This window comes from Parambassis ranga, chromosome 2 (assembly GCF_900634625.1).
Source record: "Parambassis ranga chromosome 2, fParRan2.1, whole genome shotgun sequence".
NCBI classification, from domain to species: domain Eukaryota; kingdom Metazoa; phylum Chordata; class Actinopteri; family Ambassidae; genus Parambassis; species Parambassis ranga.
The window spans coordinates 9,450,543-9,473,909 of record NC_041023.1 but is presented as its reverse complement, the minus strand read 5'-3'; the positions used below and the strand labels follow the sequence as shown (position 1 = coordinate 9,473,909).

The 23,367-nt window shown below is 44.1% G+C and overlaps 1 protein-coding gene across 1 annotated transcript in view; it reads left to right on the top strand.

Annotated features, from left to right (window-relative positions):
• sdc3 (syndecan 3) overlaps window positions 1-20,050 on the top strand; it is a 28,056-nt gene extending 8,006 nt beyond the window's left edge. Inside the window, exons 2-5 of the mRNA XM_028423939.1 lie at window positions 14,130-14,223; window positions 15,701-16,554; window positions 17,165-17,354; window positions 18,415-20,050. Coding sequence (XP_028279740.1) covers window positions 14,130-14,223; window positions 15,701-16,554; window positions 17,165-17,354; window positions 18,415-18,581 — 1,305 coding nt within the window. The 3' untranslated portion in view covers window positions 18,582-20,050. The remainder of the gene's footprint in view (window positions 1-14,129; window positions 14,224-15,700; window positions 16,555-17,164; window positions 17,355-18,414) is intronic.
• The last annotated feature ends 3,317 nt before the right edge of the window (window positions 20,051-23,367 follow it).

Sequence of the window (23,367 nt, the reverse complement as noted above, 5' to 3'; positions counted from 1 at the left end):
GTGTGTGTGTGTGGCTTGGAGGTTAGGCATTCTGTAATATTGCTTTGTGGTTGCAGCAGGTTTCTTTCCCATAGGGCATCTGTATAAACACCTTCATGTGCACACAAACACACACACACGTTTTGCAGCAGCAGGTGATTCATTCTTAATCTTTCATTCCAACAGTTGTGGATTAACACTAATCTTGGCCAACAGAGACTCAGGTCTGAAAGGTTGACTGACACTGAGAGGGTGCGTGCTTGTGTGTGAGCGTATTGTTTATGTAGCTGTGTGTGACGTGATAATTGTTTCCCCTGTTGGACTGAGTGGGATGTCTGTGTGACATGAGTACATGATATGACTGAGGCAAATACACAACACTGACTGACAGGTCACACGACACTGAAACACACACAGCAAGAGAAGAAAGAAGAGGAGGAGGTCGCTGTCTTTAAGACATTAATTCGTTTTTAAAAACAGTCACCCCCTAATCTGGAGCTGTGTTTAGCTGGGTCTGAACTCGGCACTTTTTAATCTTAAGTTATTTATTATTTATTCCTGTTTAATACACACGGCTGGTTGCCAGATAATTAACTTAGATAGAAAAGAAGAAGAAATATTATGCTAAAGAACATAAGGTTTATTTAAACCAACCCACGTCTGGTGTGGTTGTAGTGGTGTCTTAGGCTGGGCTTATGCTCCCTTGTGGACGTGGACAGCTGTGGATTCTAGGGATGTGTAGTCATTCTTATTATAAGCCTCTGCTTGGAGGAGATGTTGGACACAGAACTGCTTTGTGGGTACACAGGTACACAAGTCGGAGTGTGTGTATGATGTAATTTTTTATCATTAGATGGGAGCTCTGTGCAAATGTCTGCATACAAGGTGTACCACACCTTGTATGTGTCATCATCTGAGGCCATGCCCATTAGAGGCGAAAGCTTGTTTTCTCTCCTTATTTGTGGATGTTCAATACCCAATACTAACTGTGTCTTAACCCATTTGGCAAAGTCAGCGCTGAACCTAAATTGTATCTGAACGCCTAATAACACATGGGGAAATGTTGGTGGTTCAACACACCCTGAAGAAATTAAACAAAGCTGCGAGGTGTGGCCACAGAAGCGATTAGATACCAAGCAGCTGTGGTGGCAGAGGAGATTTGAAGAAAATGAAAGGGGAATGAGGTCAGAGGCAATCGCAGACAAAAGTGATATGAAAGGATGGGGTGGTGGCTGAAGTGCACCGGGAGCTAAAAGAGAAGCAGATTGGGGAGGGGAACAAAATGCAGCAGATGTGTAGAGGAGGAGGGGGGGTGAGGCAAGGAATCTAATTTGTTAATATGTAGAAGTGGTGAAAAGGCTATGAGGAGCTCATCAGAAAATAGGGGGGAAGAATAGGGAAGGACTGGCTTTAGGTGGAGTGAAATGATGAAAGAGCAGAAAAGCTGACGAGGATGAAAATCGAGGAAATGAAAGGGAGATGGATTGTGGTGGATCGGTGTCCTGGTAGCAGCAAAAAAAGAAAGAGAGCGAGAGAGAGAGACTGGTGGTTAAGGCTGCCCTGTAAAGAGCTTATAGCAGCTGAGACGGATTGAATGGAGAGAACAACCTGGACAGGATTACACCGAGACAAGAGAGGAGGGCTGCAAGAGCAAGATCGTATCATAACCCACATATTTCCCTACCTGTCCTCCAGTTCCACTGGGGTTCACGGACACTGCCCACTTTGCCATTTTCTAATTAAACAGGAACCCATTGAACCAAACCATTAGTGATCACTATTGTTACACCAAGCTCCGTGGAGCTAATCTGAGTGTTAGACAACCATTGTCAAGCCATTAGTTACTTAAATCCTCCACTTAATTAATTAGTCAGTGAGTAATGTTGCTTACAGAGAAATGAAGCCACGTTAAACTATAAAAAGAAATGAATGAACGCACTCTCACCTGGAGCTGGTGGGGGATTCCACAGAGGCTGAGGGGAGATAACACTGTCTGAATGACAGAGAGGAACTCCTTTTACTGCATGTTTTACTCGTTAATTATCTGGTTACAGCTGCATGCACGTGTTAATGTTGCTAAATATAACACGAGGCAGTGACTCCTTTTTGTTCCAGTCTTTTTAAAGAAATAATTCGACCTTTTGTAGAAAGCATGCAGCTTTTTCTCCGTGAGTGAGACCGAATAGAGTTCAGAATGTAGCCTAGCTTAGCACAAAGACTTCCAGAAAACACAAAAAGTCAATTAGCAACGCTGCCCAAAATGACACATCTATATTTACAGATAAAACTAGTGATAGCTGGAATGATCAATTAGTCTCAGTTACATTTCCTATTAACTGAAATGTCTGTAAACTAAAGGATAAAAATGTTTTCTAGTATAAAGGCCGGGCAGCAAGAGGAGGTCCTGACATCGTGGGAACCACAGCCCTGCAGGGTTTGCTAAATTCAATCATATCAGATGATGCAAAATATAAAAGAAACATCTGCTGGGAGAACACAGTGTCCATTCATTGAAAGAGTCAGGATGGAGCAAATCCTTGGTTTTTGTTAAAGTCTCCTGACATTGATTCGTCTGACTTAATCAGTACCTCATGATAAATATCTGATTAGGTCACATGCGTTGAGTCTGCACAGAGACCGTATGCTGCTCTCGACTTATCTCGAGTTCACTCCGCCGCCAGATCTCACAACCTGCTTAATTAGTATTCGATATCAAGGCCTGATATGATACATGAAGAATCAATCGTCTATCTGGCTGCGCTGACAGCCGCTTGGCCTGCAGACGTTGGCTAGACGTTGCTCCAAGACTCGAGTGGCTGTCAGCTCGCCAAAGCCGGTCAACCAATGGGAGGCAGCCAAGAACGTGAAGCAAGGTCAGCTGCTCGGGATGCCCTCCGAGCAGCAATTTGTTTACCTCCTCCGTGTGTGTTTGAGAGAAGGTGTGATAATAATACTCATCATGCCCTCCACACACACATGCACATTTGCAAAGGTGCATCTTTCCATTCTAGATTGAATTACACAGAGCTGATTGGATTTTTCTCCCCTGCATCTGCATCAAAGACAAAAACAGTCTCCTTTGTTCCCCTGCCGCCGGCTCTGTCCATCCCATCATTCCCTGCTACTGTTTTTCTCCTCTCCACTCTCCATTGCTAACTTTCCTCCCTGAATCTCTGCCGTTTATGGATTGATTTTTTTTCTCCTCCTTCTCTCTGTCATTCCCTCCTTGGGGTTTGTTTAGTTGCGTGACAGTCATTAGTCTGATTACACACGCTGCAATCAGATGAACACACACAGATGTTGTCTTGTGATTCCCATCACTGTATATTGGCAGAAATGTGATTCCCATCATCTTCAGTGTGCACATGTGTGTGTGGTGAAGTTTTCGATTTGGGTCTGAGAAGAGACCATTGATTACTGTGTGTACTTTGAGTGCCCCTTCTCTCACTCTCAGCTACACAAAGGCATCATGGTCTGCAGGGCGCTCTCTCTCACATGCAGCCGCATTTCTGAGCCCTTTTGAAAAGTTCCTTAGAAACACGAGAAAAGTTTCAGCCACAGGCGCCACGCCCTCCCACTGGCCCTGCAGAAATAGGCCCATTGAGCTGGGGCTGTAATCACACACACACACACACACATATACACGTATAAATCGGCATTCAACCCGGCCAGCACTTCACAGAAGCAGCCACAAAAACGTAGTCATTGACCCACCAGCCAACCAGCAGCAGCAGCAGCAGCAGCAGCACCAGCATTCATTTCTAACTGCATCGTTCCTCCGACCAAACATCAATACACTCATCGACAAACACACGCCCTGAACATCACAGACAAAGCTTCTAACACACACGCATAAACGCGACAAATACACTGCGGTGTATTGTTGAGTGTGGGAGCAGCAGTTGTGTCAGAGTCTCAAGGCATTTCTGGCAGCAAGACAGTGACACACACTCACACTCTCACTCAGAGATGCATGTTTCATAAGGTCATATATAATAGAAGAGGATTCCACACAGAGAGGCCATATACGTGCGTGTGTGTCAGCCTTGAGATGTGGTCTTTAATCCTGTGTGTGGATTGTCAGATTACTGTAACAGCTGGGTCCTACATACAGATATACATCTCTGTGCCTCTCTGTCTCAGAGTGCATCACCCCTCCTCCCATCATACCGCTCCCCTGCTAGATCTGTGCATTAGTGATTGTTTGTATGTGTGACAGTCTCACAGCTCCAGTCCATTACACGGTTCTCAGACCGGCTGATGTGTCACTATGCAGTCATGTGACCTGTTCTGAGCTTCGGTGTCGGCGGCTTGTTTGGTGGGAGAAACGGCGACCTTACAAGTTGAAGGCACTCTGCCTCAGAGGACCTGAAACACTGCTCAGCTGATCGTCTTCAAACGGAATATTTCTTTTCAAATGTAAAAGTACTTTATTTAAATCCTTAACATTTAGTTCTAGGCGGTTTGCGAAACTGCAGCTTAACAGGAGAGGGATGGGAAAATACCTTTTAATAAGTAAAAGTAGCGATACAGTAATGTAAAATCACTTCATCCCAGACAAGGAGGGGTCATTATCTACAATGTTTAAAGAGAAAACAGGAAGCCACATAGATGACCTGGAGTTGTCTCTGCTGGGATTTGTTACTATGGTAACAAATGGTGAGGACTCCCTTGTGAGTGTTGTGAAATTGTGTCCTTTGATACAAACTGATTGTTTTTTTCCTAAACCTTACCAAGTAGTTTGGTCACCTTATCCCCACCAAACCGCAAAACTTTGCTCTATTAAGGATATAAAAGTAATATTTCCATCACAAAGGAGTCCACCTGCAGTGGTGGACTGTTGCTGGCCTGCTGAGACACAGCCGGATAGAACCGAACAGACAAGAAATGCAGGCCTCTCGCAGCGGTAGAGCAACATAGCCATTACACATGTTGATGTCAGACTGGGTGTATCTGTTTACAGTGCAGCCAAACAAACACAAGCTGTTATAATGAAGAATTGAATGGACTAGTTTTCCACACAGCAGCAGCAGCAGGACACAGTAAAACAACTCGGTTACCCTGCTGTGGAGATGGAGGTCAGCTGCAGCTCTCTACACTGCAGCTCACTTCCTGTGCAAAAATACAAATTTAAAATACACATTAGAAAAAACCAGCAGTGGTTAATGCTCATCTCTGACTTCAAAATAAAACTCGCCATGAATATAATTATGTGTGTGCATTAGAGGTATTGGTTGTGATGCAGCTGAGAGAGTGAACCACAAATAGTGAAGCCATTACACATAATTCAGACAATTTGAAGCCTGTGTATGAACAGCAATAACAGAAGCTGAGAGAAAGGATTGATGCAATGGGAACAGAGTCTATTACATTTATCAGATGTTTAATACTCCAGCTTCTCTATTTGAACACTTCCATAATCAATTGTATAACAGAGGGAAGGCAGGCAGGCCTCCACCTAATGAGGATTAACTGTCAAGCCAACAATGAACGCATTTGACAGAACACTGAGTGTCGCCATAAATTGGTTTGGGTCTATTGTTTTTTTGGACAGATATAAGAGATAAATACTGGAGGCCTGTGCATGAAAATGGATTTAAATTGCCATTCAGTGATCCACATTTTCCTCCACAGTGCACCTGTTCTCCTGTCCCTGCAGCGCTGTGACCAAGCCATTCACTGCACCGTGCACCATATTTAGCAAATGCATGACTTTCCATAAGGGCATTCATCACTTAGATCATCTTTGTCCTTATAACTCAGCAGAGAAAGATAATATTAGAAAGATAATATTAGTGCTTGGATGCTTTTCAGCTGTGGTTGGGTTCAGCACCGAGACAGCTTTAGGGCCCTAGCAAGCTGGAATAACAAACTAGAGCCGATGTAATGCCATCCTCCCACAGGTTTTGTACAGGCAATGAATGCGGCCAGCGTGGCTGCAATTTGGATCAGCCACAGCAAAGCGCCATCAGGAACCTGATCGGCAGAAAGAACTAAAAATAGCAGAGGGAGAAAAAGTGTTTTCACTCATTTCTTGGCTACTGTACATGGATGTGTTTATAGTTTTCGCATTTATTGGTCACAGTGAGGGTGAGTGTGTGAAAAAACTGGGACAAACATGTAGGAAAAGATCAGAAATGTGTTTGGCAGGGGACCGTCGTCCTTCCCACACGGCACTACTGACAGTGCAGCATCATTATTGCATTTTTAAAATAAGATTAACAGCTACAAATGTCAGAAATGGTGTTTTATACTACAAATTAGTCTAAATACTGACATCTAACATACTTTATTTTTAATGATCCCGATGCACTCTGATGTTATCCAAGAGGCACTTCCCATCTTTTCTAACAGTTAATAAGTGTAGAATTGCTCAGCGGGTTCCTTCTTGCAAACAAAAAGTGATGCCTCCCCATGACCCCCTGCTGCAGCTGTTACTGTAAAGAATCTCTTGACGCCAAATGATAATTTAACTTTTAAATTCCGAGCTGTTCAACTTGGCTTAGCAAAAAAAAAAGGGGGCCACAGGGGGCAGAAATTAGTGAGTAATTTGCAGGAGACATCTGTCACAGACACTGAAGGCCTGACAGTAAGTGAATGTAGTTGAAAGATATTGTGATGGCTGAGAAATGTAGAAAAATACTATCTTGCTTTTCTCTTGTTTAAAGGCACTAATTAGATCATGTTATTGTCCAGTTGTATTAATTTCAGTTTCAAATATAGAGGCACTACAGAAACATTGATGCATCTGTGAGTCACTAGTCACCAAAGAAAACCTCATTTGTCAGGTAGTGCCATGCAGCACGGTCTCAGGCACGAATATTAAAAACAAAAAGACGAAGAAGAAGCAGAAACAGATGCATGTACAGTACAATATAGTAAACACATGATCTGCCTGAAGCAGACGAAGAAAAATCTCAATCATATAAGCATGCCGGTGGGCAGACTGAAAGTAGGAAGGCGGCGACAGATGATGGCAGACAGCGAGGGGTGTAAGTTGACATGATATATTTATAGTGGGATGCCGGTTATAAGAGATGAATTGTCTGTTTAATCAGCTGTCTTTCCTAATAAACCAACTGCTAATATTTCACATAGCAGTGTAGATTTAGAAAGTATTGTATTGAGGCTGACTTTGTGCATCTTGTGTCAAAATTAACCTGCAAGGTGTCAGGTAACTGCATACAGGGTGAGGAATGGGTCAAATTTTTGTCTCACCGTGTGTCTGAAAGCATTTTAAATTACCTGCATTGACCGAGACAAGATTTCTTTGACCCTCCAGACTGTAGCGTGCAGGTGGTAGCCGTTTTAAGGTCCACAGGAGCACACCTGACGTCATCGCTACAAGATACTGTCTTGACATTCGACCGTCTGTGTGTGTGTGTCTGTGTGTGTGATAAGCACTGCTGAATGTGTGAGCAGCGTGACTGTGCACAGGCATTCTGTGCTAATCTCTGCTGAAGGTGGCAGGTGTCTTAACCAGGCCATCACCTGGTAACCTAGTCTCACACACACACACACACACACACTGTCTGCCCTCTATCTCTCTCACATCTTCTTGTCAGTGTGTTAGCGCCCGTGTTGGCTGCCTGCCCAGCTAGTAGAAGAGGGTGGGGAGTCAGACGGGGCAGGAGATGGAGGGAGATTAGAGGTCATTGCTGACGGGGCTGGGGATCCACTCCGGAAAGAAAAGACGGGCGTGGAACAATACAAACAGTAAACAGGCGGCAGATTTCCTGTAAGTGTGCAAGCAGAAAGAGGGCCAAGTAGTCTGACCCTTTCCAGGTGGAGAGATGGTTTCCTGTGAGTGCAACAGCATGGCAAAAACTCTGCAGCTCTTATCAGTGTGGGTCAGACTGCTCTGGAAAGGAGCAGACAGAGACAGCCGTGAATCAGCAGCTGCTTTACGGAGCGTGGGCCGTCCACCTACGGTGAATTAAACTGCAGGGAGGTTTGAAACGTGGCTCAGAACCATCACTTCACCTCATTTTAAGGCCGATCTAGGGCTCAACTTTCTGCCAGATGATTATTGTTTTTTTCCATCCCAGACCTGTCATGCTGTGTGTAAGTGCCTGTTTGACAAGTCTGACATCCAGCAGTTGAGGCAGGACACCCACATCGTGCTTTAAAACATTCATCGCAACAAGAATGCACATTTAGTTTTTGGGACGTGGCTCTGCTCAAGTGAGGTTCTGGAGCAAAGACGAGCATGCTCGACACTCAATGCCATGTAAGTGGATCCTGAAATACACACCATTAGTGGACACAAACACACCGAGACTCGCACACATCTAATTGCTAATGTACAGTAAGAGGAGGCTTAGGAGGTAGATGGAGACTGCTGAAGGTAGCAGGTGGTGTGATAGAGGATAGAAAGCCACATATTTATTTTGACCACTTTAGTGATATGTCATCTACATACATGATTGGATGGTGTGTTGAACATATGATTATCTGAATCATCCAAGGCGCCATGATTGGAGACAATGTGAGGCCTCAATTATACTGCCATGCTGACGCACACATGCACAGCTGCACACCAATGCTGTTCAGTTTTCAGTACGTAGATAGGGCTTGTGAGTCAACGTAGCAGTTTGTCTGTCCAACAAGTGGGCAAGTCAAATGTGCATTAGTCACTTCTTGGTGGAGTAGTGGATCAACTTTTGACATGCTTTGTATGACAATACAAAATGACTAGTCTGTACATAATGGTTTCTTACTCTGCTTCTACACTGTGCATGTTTTCTTTGCTACAAGTGAGGACCTGGTGGGAGTAAAGAGGACAGAAATGCACCAAACATACATACATGCAACACCCCCTTTAGACTGTAATTTTATTATGCAAATTCTGCAGTGTCTTTAAAAAATGAGGATTTTTTTTTTAAAGTTGCAAAGTGTGGTGTGAAAAGCAGACACGACCTCGCCGTCTTTCACTGTGTTTCTGTTCCCCTATTCTCTTCCAACGCTGTGGCTGCAGTAAATGAAGGGACAGAAAGAGTCTGTGGGACTCACAGATGGTGCCAGCAAGCAGAGGGAGTATTCAAATTATTCTTCACAGTTTGAGAGCTTAGAGATGCTGCAGCAGTCGAGAACATTCCCTCCGATAAAATCTCACATATTAAAAAGCACGATTAACAATAATTTCTCTAAAGCAGTGCAGCAATTGCAGTGTATTGTATCAGAAGGTTAAAATGCTTCTGCATGTGTGTGTGTGTGTTTGTGCCAGGCATTGTGCAGTTGCAGTAGCAGCCTCTCGGGTTTCTGAGGAATGCATTTGAAGTCAATCACAATGAAGCTCTCTATCTGTACTGCTAGCCTAAAGGGGATCTCCAAACTGAACTGGACCAGCCAGAGAAAGTGCCAGAAACTCATCTCTGGGTCACGCGCATCCTGCCAGCTAATCGTGTGTGTAGAGATAGTGTACATCCCTGCAAAACACACACACACATCTTGATCTTTTTCCCTCCCGCACTCATAATACACTGTTATTCTGAATATTCCAAATCATGTAAGCAGCATATTAATGATTTTGTAATGATGACTCTTGGCTCTTTGCCCGTTTACAGTAAGCTTGTTGCTTTTTTGGATAACAAAGCATAAAAACATAGTGACATAGTGAAGGATGCTGTGTGTCTGCACATATCCTGCATGCATACATACACCTCCTCATCCTCAGTTTGCTGCTTTAGTCTCAAACATTTTTTTTGTCTTTGCTTTAGACCCAAATTAAAATCTGGAACAGATTAGCTCCTGTGGAACATCAGTAAAACCGCAGAATTGTCAGCTCAGGTATAAAATCCAGGCTCAGTAGCTGTAAAATGAGCTGACACACACACACACACACACACACCACATCACAGAGAGGCTATACGATCAAATTTATAGAGCAGAGCGTGATGTCAGCTTCAGATCAGGTTTCTACCTGAGTCACTGCCTCAGAGGACATACCTGTGTTCACTGTGTGAAAACATGGCATTACAACTGATTCTTCTTCTTGCTTTTCTGTGTTGTCTCCGTCGTCTCCTTCTCTTCCTACTGAAGTATAGATAATTATATATTCCAAGTGCCCAGATTGTTTTAAATTGAGTCCAACTGGCATGAATCTCCTACAATGGCACTGCTTCATGCATTGCCAAAAACCAGGATTGCATTCACTGCGCAGATCTGACTGTGTACGGCTGTCATCTTACAGTTTCCTTTTATAACGAATGGGAACAAAATGCAGTGGTGGAAGAAAATTGAGGGCAACATACAGATGATTTTGGCCCTAGGTTATGCATGCGGTGGAGGAGAGCTCGTCGTGTCTCGTTGTGGTTAGTTAGCTATGTGGTGCAGACTGAAAGTACAGCTGTTTATAGCTCCCGAAACAGAGGCAAAATGCAGAGCTGGCTTTATTCAACTTCCCCAAAATCACGTAAAACACACACATACACACACACATGGAGGCCTAAAAAGGCATTTGTGTCTGTATGTGCATGCACCACAAACAAAACCTGTGATTATACCCATTCAGATACGCACACTATAATTGCATGCAGTGACGTACTACTGCCCGCCATACCATGAATTCACACTTATAATATTTGCTCGTAAATTAAACATGTCGCAGCACAGAGGGTGATTATATATTACAGTTAGGATAAACATAGATGAGATGATGCACATTTAAAGACAAACTGGGGACCGGGGTCTGTAGCTAGTCCTGGAGGTTGTTGTGTGTGTGTGTGTGCTGGGAACTTGTAAATGGGGCCCCTGGGGTGGACTCTGGTGCCCGCCTTGGGGGTGGGGTGTGTTTATTTAAGTATCCGTGTGTGTTTTTTGGAGTCACGCTGAATTTAAAGGGCTAGCCTGGAGATAAGAAATGGAGTTTAAGATGAAAGAAAACTGGGGCGAGGACAGGGATATACTGGCACAGAGTTTGTGGAGCCAAAGGGAGGCAGAGAGGGGAGGCACAGAGCGAGGGGGGAGCCGGAGGAGCAGGCAGTTTTGATGTTGTTTTTAGGTTGTTTATTTGACGTTACATAACACCTTTGCTTATGTAGTTAGAGCTCTTATATGTGTGTGAGAGTGTGTGTGCTTATATGTGTGTGTCTGGTAGCTTTTCACTGGGAGACAGGAATTTCTGTGAAAGGCAAAGGTTGCCTATAGCAACGGCCTTCATTGTAAAACTGATCCTTGGAATACAGCGCACACACAGACACACACATTCTCACCATGCTCACACTCAGACGTCTTTTCAGTATTTTTCTGCACTTTCAGGGTTTGACATCACCAGGCCTTCACACACACTTTTTTCTCTCTCTCTCACACACACATTTGCACACAAACCATGAAGTACACACACACACACACACACACTCTCAGCCTTCCACTTTCTTTAGCCAATATCCTCAGTCTGTCTGTGCAGGCTCCAAACAACTTCAAGTCAATTTCATTTTCAGGAGGTACGTATAGCGTTTCAGCTCCACCTCATGCTGTGATGTGATGGACTGAGATGCTCGGGTTTCTAGATTCCATTATGCTTTTATTGGCTTTTAAAGGCATCAGGTTTCCTCTGTCTGGAGCCGGGGAGGAGCTTCTGCTTCTGTGTGTGTGTGTGTCTGTGTATATACAATTAGCATCACAGAGGCTAGCAAAACCAAGCTCTGCAGGGCCCCAGGATGGGCTTAAGATTGCTGAGGAGATAAGTTTGCTTTGGTCAGATTTGCAGTGGTGGTCTGGCTGTTTTCCAATACCTGGAGCAAAACTGAGCTCTTTGTCTTTTTTTTTGTCCTGGGATGAAAATATATAGAATGCACTAGATGCTGGTTCTTTGGAGGAAGTGGCCGTTCCACATTATAGGTAGAGCCGAAAGTTTAGAAGCAGAAGTACTTATGCTTCATTAGACACTGTACATTGACAATGGGATATTTATCATGAACAACACGGTCAAGCTCCCAGAAATCAACAAAGAAATCTATGTGGTAGAAGCCACAGGTGGACATGTTGGATAGAAGTATCCCACCAATTACTGTCTGTCAGTTAATGTTATTTCTTAAGCGTTGGGACATCAAATCCCACCAAAGGACTGTTCTATTGTCTTAGAGTCTTAGAGTCCTGGACTCAGAGAAACCTGACGGAAACAGAGGGTATTAAAATCCTACTGATAAATCGCCATTCTGCAAACTACCCAATATATTTCAGGCATTCTCATTTTTTTTTCTTCTTTTCGGAGCCTTCAGAGGCCAGGCACGACTCCCTCTTATCATTCAAAGTCTAATGAGCATGCATGGGTACATTATTGAAAAGGTCCTTCAGTTTCTTAAAATTTTAAATCAGTGCAGATATATTTGGTTTTCAGTTTTCTTATTTAAATAGAGAAAAATACAGGACACACACATTCTTCAGCGTTTGATAGACATCAGATATTTCTTATACATTCTTTAGACCCATAGAAAGGCCATCGTCTGATACAGACACAGTGGTGAATTTAGTTAAAAGAGGCAGAAAGTAATTCATCCATTAGAAGCCTGTAGAGGCTTAAAACAAAGCTAGAAGGAGAGTGTGTGTATGCTGGACCTCATCACAGCCAGAAATGCAAACCTTGATGCTAATGCTGCTTCATGTCAGCTTGATGTGTAAATAAGCAAATGTTTGCTAACAAGTTCGACTTTACAGGGGGGGTATAAAATGTCAGTGTTGTGTTGACCGCTTGTTCCTCTGCGCCAAAGCAGGAAAATTCAAAGCAGCCTTTTTATAGAGTCACATCACATCATTTAAGCAGCATTATACATTTCAGTTAAAGTAGAAGATGATTAATTCAATTAAATTGTTTATGTAATTAAGAATATCTGTCAGAGTAGAAGCATGGTGTGTTTCAATGTGAAACTCATAATGAGTATGAGTGTCATTAAGTAATAAAACTATGAAAATAGCAGAAGAAAGACATTAAGCTCATTCATATAAATTAAGGGAGAGACACTTCATTCCAAATGAGTGCACAGTGCATTGTGTTTGCCTCAGTATACTTGAAACGAGAATTTAATCTACAGGAGCAGCACATTGTGAAACAAATTGTAATGCATGCTGTGGGTTGAAATGTATCTTTGCCCTGCAGTACGTGCGATGTCTCCTAAGTGCATGCATTTGATAGCAGTATTAGTTGACCCTGTGTGATGGGAAAAGCCTCTGAGTGCTAAAGTGTGTGTTTAAACATCGCAGGGATGTGGGATTGAGGTCAAGGGAAAAAGAGATGAATGAATAGAGAGGAGGGATCAGACTCAAAGTGACCATAGAGCTGAGGTCATTCACTTCAGAGGTTCAACCCCTGAACGATCCGCGACTAATCTCTCCTACCTAACCCTGGCAGAGGTCGGCGAGCTCTGAGTTTTCCCTTCTCAGGCCTACATGAAATGGAGCAGGCTTAAGGTGGAGGGATGAGGAGGGAGGATGCTGTGAAATGATCAATGAGAGACAGTTATGGGTATAATAGAGACTGAGAGCACTTCAGAGTGCTGCTGTAAAACTCTAATGCACAGATGATGGTATTCTGCACCTGAAAGCCATGCAGGCAGTTCAAAATGATGATAGTTAACAGTGATGCTGGCTAATCGGTCTAACCATGTTATGGCTTTGGAGTTTTCCTCTGTTTTACATATATCATGTCAGTCAGCACCCACCACTTTCATCCAGATCGAAACTCCACAACCATTCAATTGCATTTTATAGACTAAACTATTAACAAAATTTACTACACTATTAATCCATAACGAAAAAAATAAGTCTCCACTGATCGAGCCGGAGTGCAGAAGTTAATTGCTTTCCTTTCCTTTTGCTGCTTTACAGTCTGAGCATCACTTACAACTGACACATAAGCAGAGACTTAATGAAACCCCCTTCTCTCCTTAAAGGCTTTGATGTTCTGCTGCCAAAATCCCGGCTTTAGATCAACTCATTAACTATGCTGCTCCACAGAGTCACAGACGGACAGATGTTACCCTGTCCAGCATAATGCAGCCTGCACCTCCTCTCAGACGGTTGTGTTCGTGTCTGTATGTGTGTGCATGTAATCCACCAGAGTGGTTACTCTTTCAAATGAAATGACAAACAGCACAGCCGTTCATGATGGATAACTCTAATCTCTGTCATGTGCATCTCTGCGTCTCTTACAGGCACAGACGTGGTCGCCTTCTATCGATGACGAGGGCTCGACGAGAGATGAATTTTACGATGATGAGGACCTCTACTCGGGCTCGGGCTCTGGCTGTAAGTGTGTGTGTGTTTGTGTGCCATTGTGTGTGAGGTTACACACTCACGCCCTGGTTCTTTTAAACGTGACAGCTGCTGGGTTTCAATCTGCTGACCCTGAAGACCTCCACCCCCTTCCTCCGCTTGTCCTCGAGTTATGGTCACTCTATTCACCAGACTCTTGCGCACAGAGACCCTGCACACACACAATCACACCATGTAAACCTGTGGTTTGACTTGACAGACAAGTTTGGTTGTAGATTTTTTTGGAAACACCTCAGACCACACCCTTGCAAACAAGCACTAACCCCAGGCTCGATTCCTCCAGATCTTATTTACTCTAATCAGATTACACTCCACACAGATTAGACCATCACATGCACACCACCAGCTGTGTGTACCTATCTGTAAACGTTGGAGCAAGCGAGTTGGCTGCCTGCGTGTGTAGGAATTACCTACTTAACGTAGATCACATTGGTGTAATTCAGCCTGATTTTCTGATCTGGGTGTTGAAGCTTGAGCGTGGCTGTCCTTATTAAGCATGAGTCATTGAGGGCTGCCCTCGGTTCCGGCACTGCTCTAGTGACGAGCACGCTCAAACTAAATTACAATTCAGAGCAGGAGAGTGTAGCAGAGGCACCCCCTGTGGTGGAAACAGCAGCCCGGCAAATTGCTTTATCTCAAGCCGCGTTACAGTGTCATCTGATTCCAAAGAAAAGGCTCGTTTTTAACAGACAGATGTGCGTTTTGTGCCGCTGCTGCTTCAGAATGAGGCGTATGATATGTTTAACAGGAGCTTCATTGTGGGAGTCCATACTTCGATATGCTGTCCAGCTCCTCTGCTGCCTTCATGTCTTTGTGGCTGTAAATTTAATTTGTTTCTCTTTCAACCCTGCTACAACAGAATGAAAGGTTGAATAATGCTTTTATGAGGTTTAATAAAAAATGAATCACTCAACCCTTCTCTTCTCCTCTCCTCTCTTCTCGAAATGCAAGCACAGGTCAAAACACAATGAAATGACTTAGGCTATAATTTCAGGAGAACCAAAACAAGAACTAAAAAACCTCAATGGCTGACATCTGCTCAGGAGATAACCGGCAGTCTGGCCTTTAAAACCTCGGCACTGTCGCTTTCTGCTCTCTTGGTTTTCAGCTCACACTTTACTGTAGTTATTCTCATTTGCATATTGTTCACTTTCTATTGTCAGAAAGCTTAATGAGCAGAAGATATGAAGCTTAAACTGTGGCTCTGATTGCTGTCATTAAATCCACTACATTATGAGTCATTTGACAAAACAAACACAGCTAAACTGACATTTAAAATGTGTTAGAAAGTTTAAGGCAGCAGCCACTTAAAGGAGAACTTCGCTGCATGTGAAGTGCATGAGGCAGCTTGTTATGTGTGAGTGGGTGATGTTCAGGATTGTCGACGGAGCGCAGTGTGTGTTTACATTTGTTGACGGCTTGTTGTTTTTATTTTTTGTCTTCTCTTCAGTTCCTGAGATCAGTATGAGGCCGACGTCAGCAGGCGTGTCCTTCACCACAGAGGAGCCCCTCCTTCTCTCCACCACACAGGCCACTAGCCCCGCCCCCTCCGCCTCACCTGCAGCAGAGCCCAGCCCCAGCCCAGAGGACACCAGCACTACCCCGCTGCCCACCGAGGCAGACGGAGAAAGCGGTGCATTCTGGGAGAGAGAAAAGGAGATGGAGAGGGAAAAAGAGGTGGAGAGAGAGAGGCTGAGAGAGATGGAGAGGGAAAAGGAGAAACAGATGGAGAGGGAGAGAGAAAGAGAAAGGGAGAGGGAGAGGGTCCGAGAGTTGGAGAGAGAGCGTGAGAAGGAGAGAGAGCGTGAGCGAGAGAGGGAACGTGAGAGAGAGAGGGAACGTGAAAAAGAGCGAGAGAAAGAGAGAGAGAGGCAGAGAGAGCGTGAGCTAGAGAGAGAGCGTGAGCTGGAGCGAATCAGGGCCTCCGCCACAACCTCTGCCCCACGGTCACCTGCTGCCGTTCCTGGGGTCACCACCAACCCAGCTACCAGTCCTGCAGAATCTGCTGCACCCTCTGCTGGCTCGGATGACCTGAGCACCACAGAAGAAGAAGAAGATGTGTACTTCTCACCTGAACCCACCTCGTTCGACCCAGGCTTTGATATGGAAACCACTACAGAAGAAGACATGCCCACCACTGTGGAGACCACACTGGAGCCCACAACAGCTGCACCTACCACCACCACGGCTGCCACAACTGTCAAGGCCCGCTTCCCCTTCAGGCCAAGGGTTCCCATGACAACAGCTACTCAGACAGCACCAACAGAGAGAACGACCCGCCCACAGCGGCCCACAACCACACAGGTAGGATGGAATTCAAGTTACAGTCCTTCTGTTAGTCACCTGTGGAATCCAAGAAGGAGCTCATAGTGAGCAGTAAGAGCTCTGTGGCTGAGAAGAGTCAAATATATATACATACAAGTTAAAATGATTCTTTTTGTGTGTTCTTACATCTCTAGTCTGATTTAAATATGAACACGAACAAGTCTAACCACGGATTGATACTAATGGACGAATTTCTTTCAGTACCAATAAAGCACTGAGGTCCTCAATGACTCTTTAACACTGACAGCTTAATTATTTACAGACTGGAGTCTTTTCTCTGATTGCAGTGCTGCTATTTATTTGCTGCAGCTCTGCATCAAACCAGATACATTTAAGATTTGTCTGGTTTTCCACATTTTAATTACAGCACCAGATTTTATGAAGTGTGTATACACATTGGACAATATGCCACTTTCCACCGATCTGACCATACAGAGGCTCATTGTTTAACAGAGGAACACGAGCCATGGAAAGTTCTCTGTGTTGGTTTGGAAGCGTTTCAGTGCAGCAACTTCATGGAACAAATGTGATTACATCAAATGTAAATTTCCTGTCCTGAGTCTCACTTTTTTTCCCTTCTCTGCCCCAGGAGAGTAACAATGAGGTGGGTGTTGTGGGACCGAGTGGAGATTTTGAGATCCGTGAGGATCGCCGCAATGGTCTGGGCCAAGGTGTGATGCCAGTGGATCCTGATCTGAACGGCAACACAGTGGATGGAGGCAACCCTGCTGCTCAGCTGCCACAGAAGAACATCCTGGAGAGGAAAGAGGTGTTGATAGGTAAGAGCAAAGTTTTTTTTATTGACAAAAAATATCTAATTTCTTCTTAGATTGACACAACACATTCCCTTGTTGCCTCCTGTATTCTTTCCCTGCTTCTTGGGAGCTGCTAAGATAAACTGGCTTTCCCTCATGTTCACCCAGGGCAGATTCATCACCATAACTGAATGTTCTACTTAGCCCCGTTTGACCCATTGAGAGCAGGCAATCCTCCTCCTGGGTTATCCAGGAGCCTCCTCCTTCTCTCCCCCCAAGTTCTTTTTTTCATTATTTCCCCTCTGGGCAAATCCAATTCCTTTTCAAGAGCCCCCCCCCCCCCACCTCCTCTCCTTACCCCAAAGAGTTGTTGTAGAAAGTGGAGGAGCAGCCAACATGCCTGACCTGACTGGCTCTCTGTCTCTCCTTCAGCTGTTCTGATTGGTGGACTGATGGCGGTGGTTTTCGCCGATTTCCTGGTTATCGGTAAAGAGCAGGAGGCAACAGATTGTAGATTGTAGACTGTGTGATAGAAACAAGTCACAACATGACCAGTCTCATACATTCACATATGGTGCTGTGCATATGCAGTCATGTTCAAAAGACTGCGCAAGGCACCTTCATGCAATACACCATCAAAGAAGAGTGATAGATTGTTTACTCCTCCAGTGAAGGTGGAGCATAACTGCGCCCTGTGTCTATGACATAAACAACGTATAAAGCAGTGAAAATAAAGTGAATATAAAGCAAACACACACATCACACTAATGATGTGAACAGGTAGAAGAATGCAGCAGCTGCCTCCACTGGTTTACTATGTAGCGCTGCAGGGCTGCAGTTCAACACAGAGCTGTTGGCAGCACAGAATGTATGTTGGCACATTCATGCTCATCAGTCTTCACTTAGCAGCGAGGTGACAGTGATGCTGTGGTAGAAGTATTTTTAAAGTAGCATATGTGTGTGTTGTAGTACTCCACAGGACGTAACAGTGGCTGTAATAGCGTTTTAGTGTGTGTGTGTTTGTAGTAGCTGTAGTATCTTCTAGTATTAGAAGTACTAATGTTTTGTTTCTGTCTTGCTCCAGCGGTGATAGTGGGAGGTGTCGTGGGCGCCTTGTTTGCCGCCTTCCTGGTGATGCTGCTGGTGTACAGGATGAAGAAGAAGGATGAGGGCAGCTACACACTGGAGGAACCCAAACAGGCTACTGTCACCTACCAGAAGCCAGACAAGCAGGAGGAGTTTTACGCATAACACTTGTACACCAGAGAGACACGCCGCACACCGAGGGAGAGAGAAAGAGCGAGTGAGCGAGAGAAGAGAGAAAGATACTCTAAGCCCTGCCCTCCTCCTCTTCTTCTTCCTCTTCTTCTTTTTCTTCTTCATCGGCTCCCCTTCATCTGCTCGCCTCTTCCTCATCCCTCTCTCCTCTCGTCTCCAAAATACTTGAGAGCACCTTTCTCTCTGCGGACTTGGAACTTTCTTTTCAATGAAAACAAAAAAAGAGGACAAAAAAAGGAAAAAAAATATCAAAATATATTCTGAAAAAATAACACAACACAACAAGATGTTTTTAAAGTAAATGTTGTTATCAATATTCTACAGATTCTCTTGTTCTGTATGTAATGACATGATTATTTTGTAAAAAAGAAAAAAGCAAAACAAAACACATGCTCTTCTTAACCTGTGTTTTCCAGCACAAAAAAAGGTTCCTCTTCTGTTTTGACAGAGCGAATGGCTTAAAAGAGAGAGGAGAAGAGAGGGATAGAGCGAAGTGAGGGACACAAAATAAGCGAGCAGCGGGCTCGACTCTGCCCCTCACCCCCAAACAAACACACAGAGCATCTGGTTGGCCGCACAGAGCCCAGGGTCAAAGGCGAGAGGAAAGGTCTCTTTTGTGCCTTCCGTCCCTCTGGTGCTCAAAGACACACACACACATACAGCCACATTAACACATCATGCTTACACACACACACACACACACACACTTGTTTTTGCTTGAAGGTGGCTCTGACCTCTCTCTCTGTGCTCGGCCAACCAGAAAACGGTGCTCAACCCTCGGCGTGTTTCACAGTGTCAAGGAGCCACTGTGGAAACACGGGCTGGTCGCTTCAAGGTTTGCTCACGCTCACGGCAAGCTGGCGGCCCCTCTGCTCCTCCAAGCTGTACAAAGACTAGTTACGGATAGTAATAATAATCAATAATATATCAATGTCTGGGCTGGATGGTGAATAATAATAATAATAATACCATTATAATAATAATAATAATAATGCTGAAACAGGAGGATGTGTATTTAGCAGTTTAAAAAAAAAAGTTTATATGTAAATATCAGCGTATCCTTTCTGTCACTAACCATCTGCATGATCATGAAGAGTTTTTATTCATCACATCCATCATCACTTTAGATGAGCTGTGCTCTTGTCACGCACACACACGCACTGATACACACACACACACACACACAGAGTTGCAGACATAAAACCTGCTGCGCATTAAAAACACCACGCAGACTTTAAATATACTGTAAATCATATCATCATCATCATCATCATCATCATCATCATCATTGTAATAGTCATCACTTGTGATTCAAGCAAAATCAGGTGGTTTCAGTATGTTATTGATTAGTTATTGATCAGTTGCCGGTTGGTTTAGAGTTGGTCTGTTTGTGTAAAAGCACAACTACATGTCCAGTCATTGTGTCATCCGATACGACTACCCCCCCCCCCCCCCCCCCCCCCCCCCCCCCCCCGCCTCACACACCACACACCTTTGCATGCCTCACTTTCTTTTTTTTTTTTTTTTACCACCATTGGCTCTCTGTTTGGGGATGGGAGGGGCCTCTGGGAAACATGAGGGGCTTTCATGATGCAGGAAGTTGCTCCCACATGCGCTAATTCAGCCAAACATTTGTCATTAAAAATTTCATTTATGAGAGAATTAGTGTTCATCGGGCTGACTTCAACCTGTTGTCAGACCAATCTTTTTGGTGGGGGGAGGGGGTTATGTGGGAGGGGAATGTGTGGAGGCAGGAGGGCTGTGCTTCTATCTAAGAGATTGTAACAATAACCACACCAGTGTGACTGGGCTAGTAGCTTCTATTATACTCAGTACTGTAGAACAAAAATGCATGGGAGTCAAAAAAATATACTCGTCTGGGTGTGTGTGGATGCGTTTTTTTTTGTGTTTGTTGATGAATGTGTGCGAGTGTGTGTGTGTGTGTGCACTTGAAAGAAAAGGGGGGTGAGTTTAAGTTAGAATGTACTGTGGTCGAGTGTGTGTTTACCTACTCCAGCAGTTCTCACGCTCTTCCACAGACGGGTAACACACCTCTTCCACTCTTGTGTGTTTAGTCACCTGACCCCCCACCCCCTCACCAGTGTGAGATATGCGCGCGCGCGCGTGTGTGTGTGTGTGTGTCTACACCTCATCTTAACCCGCCACCTGTATGTGTGTGTGTATATGCATGAGTGCTTCACCTTGGTATTTCACAGCAGACTCTTGTGTACACTGACTAGCCTGTTGACGTGTGTGTGTGTGTGTGTGTGTGTGTGTGTGTGTGTGTGTTTAGTCTGTTCACTGCTGAATGTGGGGCAGTTTGTCCCTCACAGTGGCTATCGCACACTCTGACTGTGTCTTCTCACTGTCTGTCTGACTTGTCTACCTGTCTGTCTCTCTGCCGCAGGACAGACGGACAGACAACGCGCCACGTTCTCACAGGCAGGAATGATCTTAACACGTACTGTCTTTTCTAAAGTGACTGTCAAAGTGTAAACATGTGCGTTTGTACCCATCTAAGCCTGCGTAGCCAAATAAGACGTGTGTGTGTGTGTGTGTGAGAAAGAAAAAGAGGGTAAATTTGTACATGTGTGTGAGCCTACGTATGCCTGTGTGAGTGTATGTATGTGTGAAGCCCAGTGGAGGCGACACTACTCTATGTTTGCTGTTCCCATTCCTGTTTTTATACATTTGCATTTTTTTAAGGCTGAGTTTCTGTCATTGGCTGAGTGAGCGTGAGGAGGCGGATCCTCCACGCCACCGCCCTGTCACTAATCTGCCACTCTGTCCAAATAAAAAAAAACCTGATTGGGTAAATCTGTCCTCTCTGGTCTTTATTTTAATGCAAAGAGATAAATGTATTTTCCACCCTGTTGTTTATAAGGCTTAAATCACAGAGTTGTGTGGCACTGATACAGAAATGAGCTGATGAATTGTGTCTGATATCATTTAGGCTCATATAGACTTGTTGCTTTTTAACACCTATTCAGCCTTTGAGTTTTCACTGAACTTATATGAAGATGCATTTTCTCATTTTTCATTTCTAGCTCCTCTATACCACTACTGTTTATTTTGCTTCTGTCGGGTTGCTGTGTGTTTTCTTGTTGTCTCTTCTTTACCTGTTCCAAAGTATTTCAGGGCCATTCTGAAGTACTTACTTTTTGTTTTTCACCTGGAAAACGGTCCTAGAAGGGGACGTCCAGTGATGGAGACATGCCAAAAGCTGCAGGGTCGAGTTAGATGAGAAGACGTAACTTTTGTGTCAGTAAATATGAGGCTACAGTTGTAGTAACACAAGTACATTAGCTTAGCACTGGTCTACACTAAAGGTAGATGACATAATGTCATTTTTTCACAGTCTTTCTGCAAAGCTGGCTGGCTGCAGCAGCTGTCGCCAAAAAAATAATTAGAGAATGTAAGTTCAACCACAGGTATTTTTGATAAAGACTTTCCCTCTTAAAATGTGCTAATAAATTAAGCAGCTAACACTGGAGCCACTTTAGTTAATACTGTACTTTATTTGTGCTAATTCCTGAACAAACACACCATTAATCAAATTACCAAAACTAATTAACATGCAATGAACCTGGGAATTTTGGAGCCTCTTGTGCTCAGAGTAATCCATCTTTTTATCATATCCAAACACTCACTGTGTACATTCCACAATCAGCAATTATGCTCTCACTTAATGGAAGTATTGTGATCAATGACTTTGAAATGTGCTTCACTGTGTCGAGGTGCAGGGCTGTGTTGGTTTGGCTCTGTGTGCATGTTTGCGTTCCACGGACAGATATAATGAATTGTTTCAGTGTTTCTAGCCTCTGCAGTGCAGGCGGTTTTGATGTTCTCATCTTCTTTAAACCGGTGTATAGTGCTCATTGTACATATGTACGTCTTCTTGTTACCTCAGAGAACATGCAGCTTTACAGCTTCTATGATAGAAAGTGTTCTGCTTCCAGCGACGACTGTTGTCATTACAGTTTCTGGATTATCCACCAGGACATTGTTGCTGGAAAGACGTGCTACTGTTAAATTATTTAGGAGAATTTTCCACGCTGTGAGCACTACAAATGAAATTGAACTCATTTCACAGTAGAAAAGGACAAAATCTTGGAAACCATCTGCATGGTTTGCAAAGGCAATGAGTAAATATTTTTTTTTTGTATAATGTGGGTGTGCTCCTTTAAATTTTCAGGCTTCACTGTGACTCACCTCCCTGCGTGGTGCTGTAGTGCTCAAACTTTAGGTCCGGGTTTTGCTCACTGGTTCACTCACAGCTCAGCAGATGAATATATTTTAGTAACATACATTCAGTTAAATTGGCATGCAGACACAAAGTATGGCTCTGTGTCATCACACGCCAGCATTAGTTTGGCCTACATACCATTTTTGACCCACTGACATTACGAGCAGCCCTGATCTCCTCTGTGCTACATCTGACTAAGCTGTTGTATATGAAGTACAATCATAGCTTCTTAACACACTCACTTAACTCTGCAGAGCCCCAGGGGAGAAACAGACAGAGATGTTATTATTCTTAAGTCATCACATCATAAAAATCTACTGTGCACTGAAATAATTAGATAAAGCCGTCCGTGGGGATTTCTGAGCACACAAAGAAAATCATTCTTCAGTCTTAGCATCACACCAGATGGGCCCCATGCAAGGTCACCTGATGTGGAGGAGCGGCACGCAGCTGCCCATCCCTGGATCCTGGAAGGCAAGCTGTCCTGGCCTTGGCTTAGAGGGCTGCTGATGT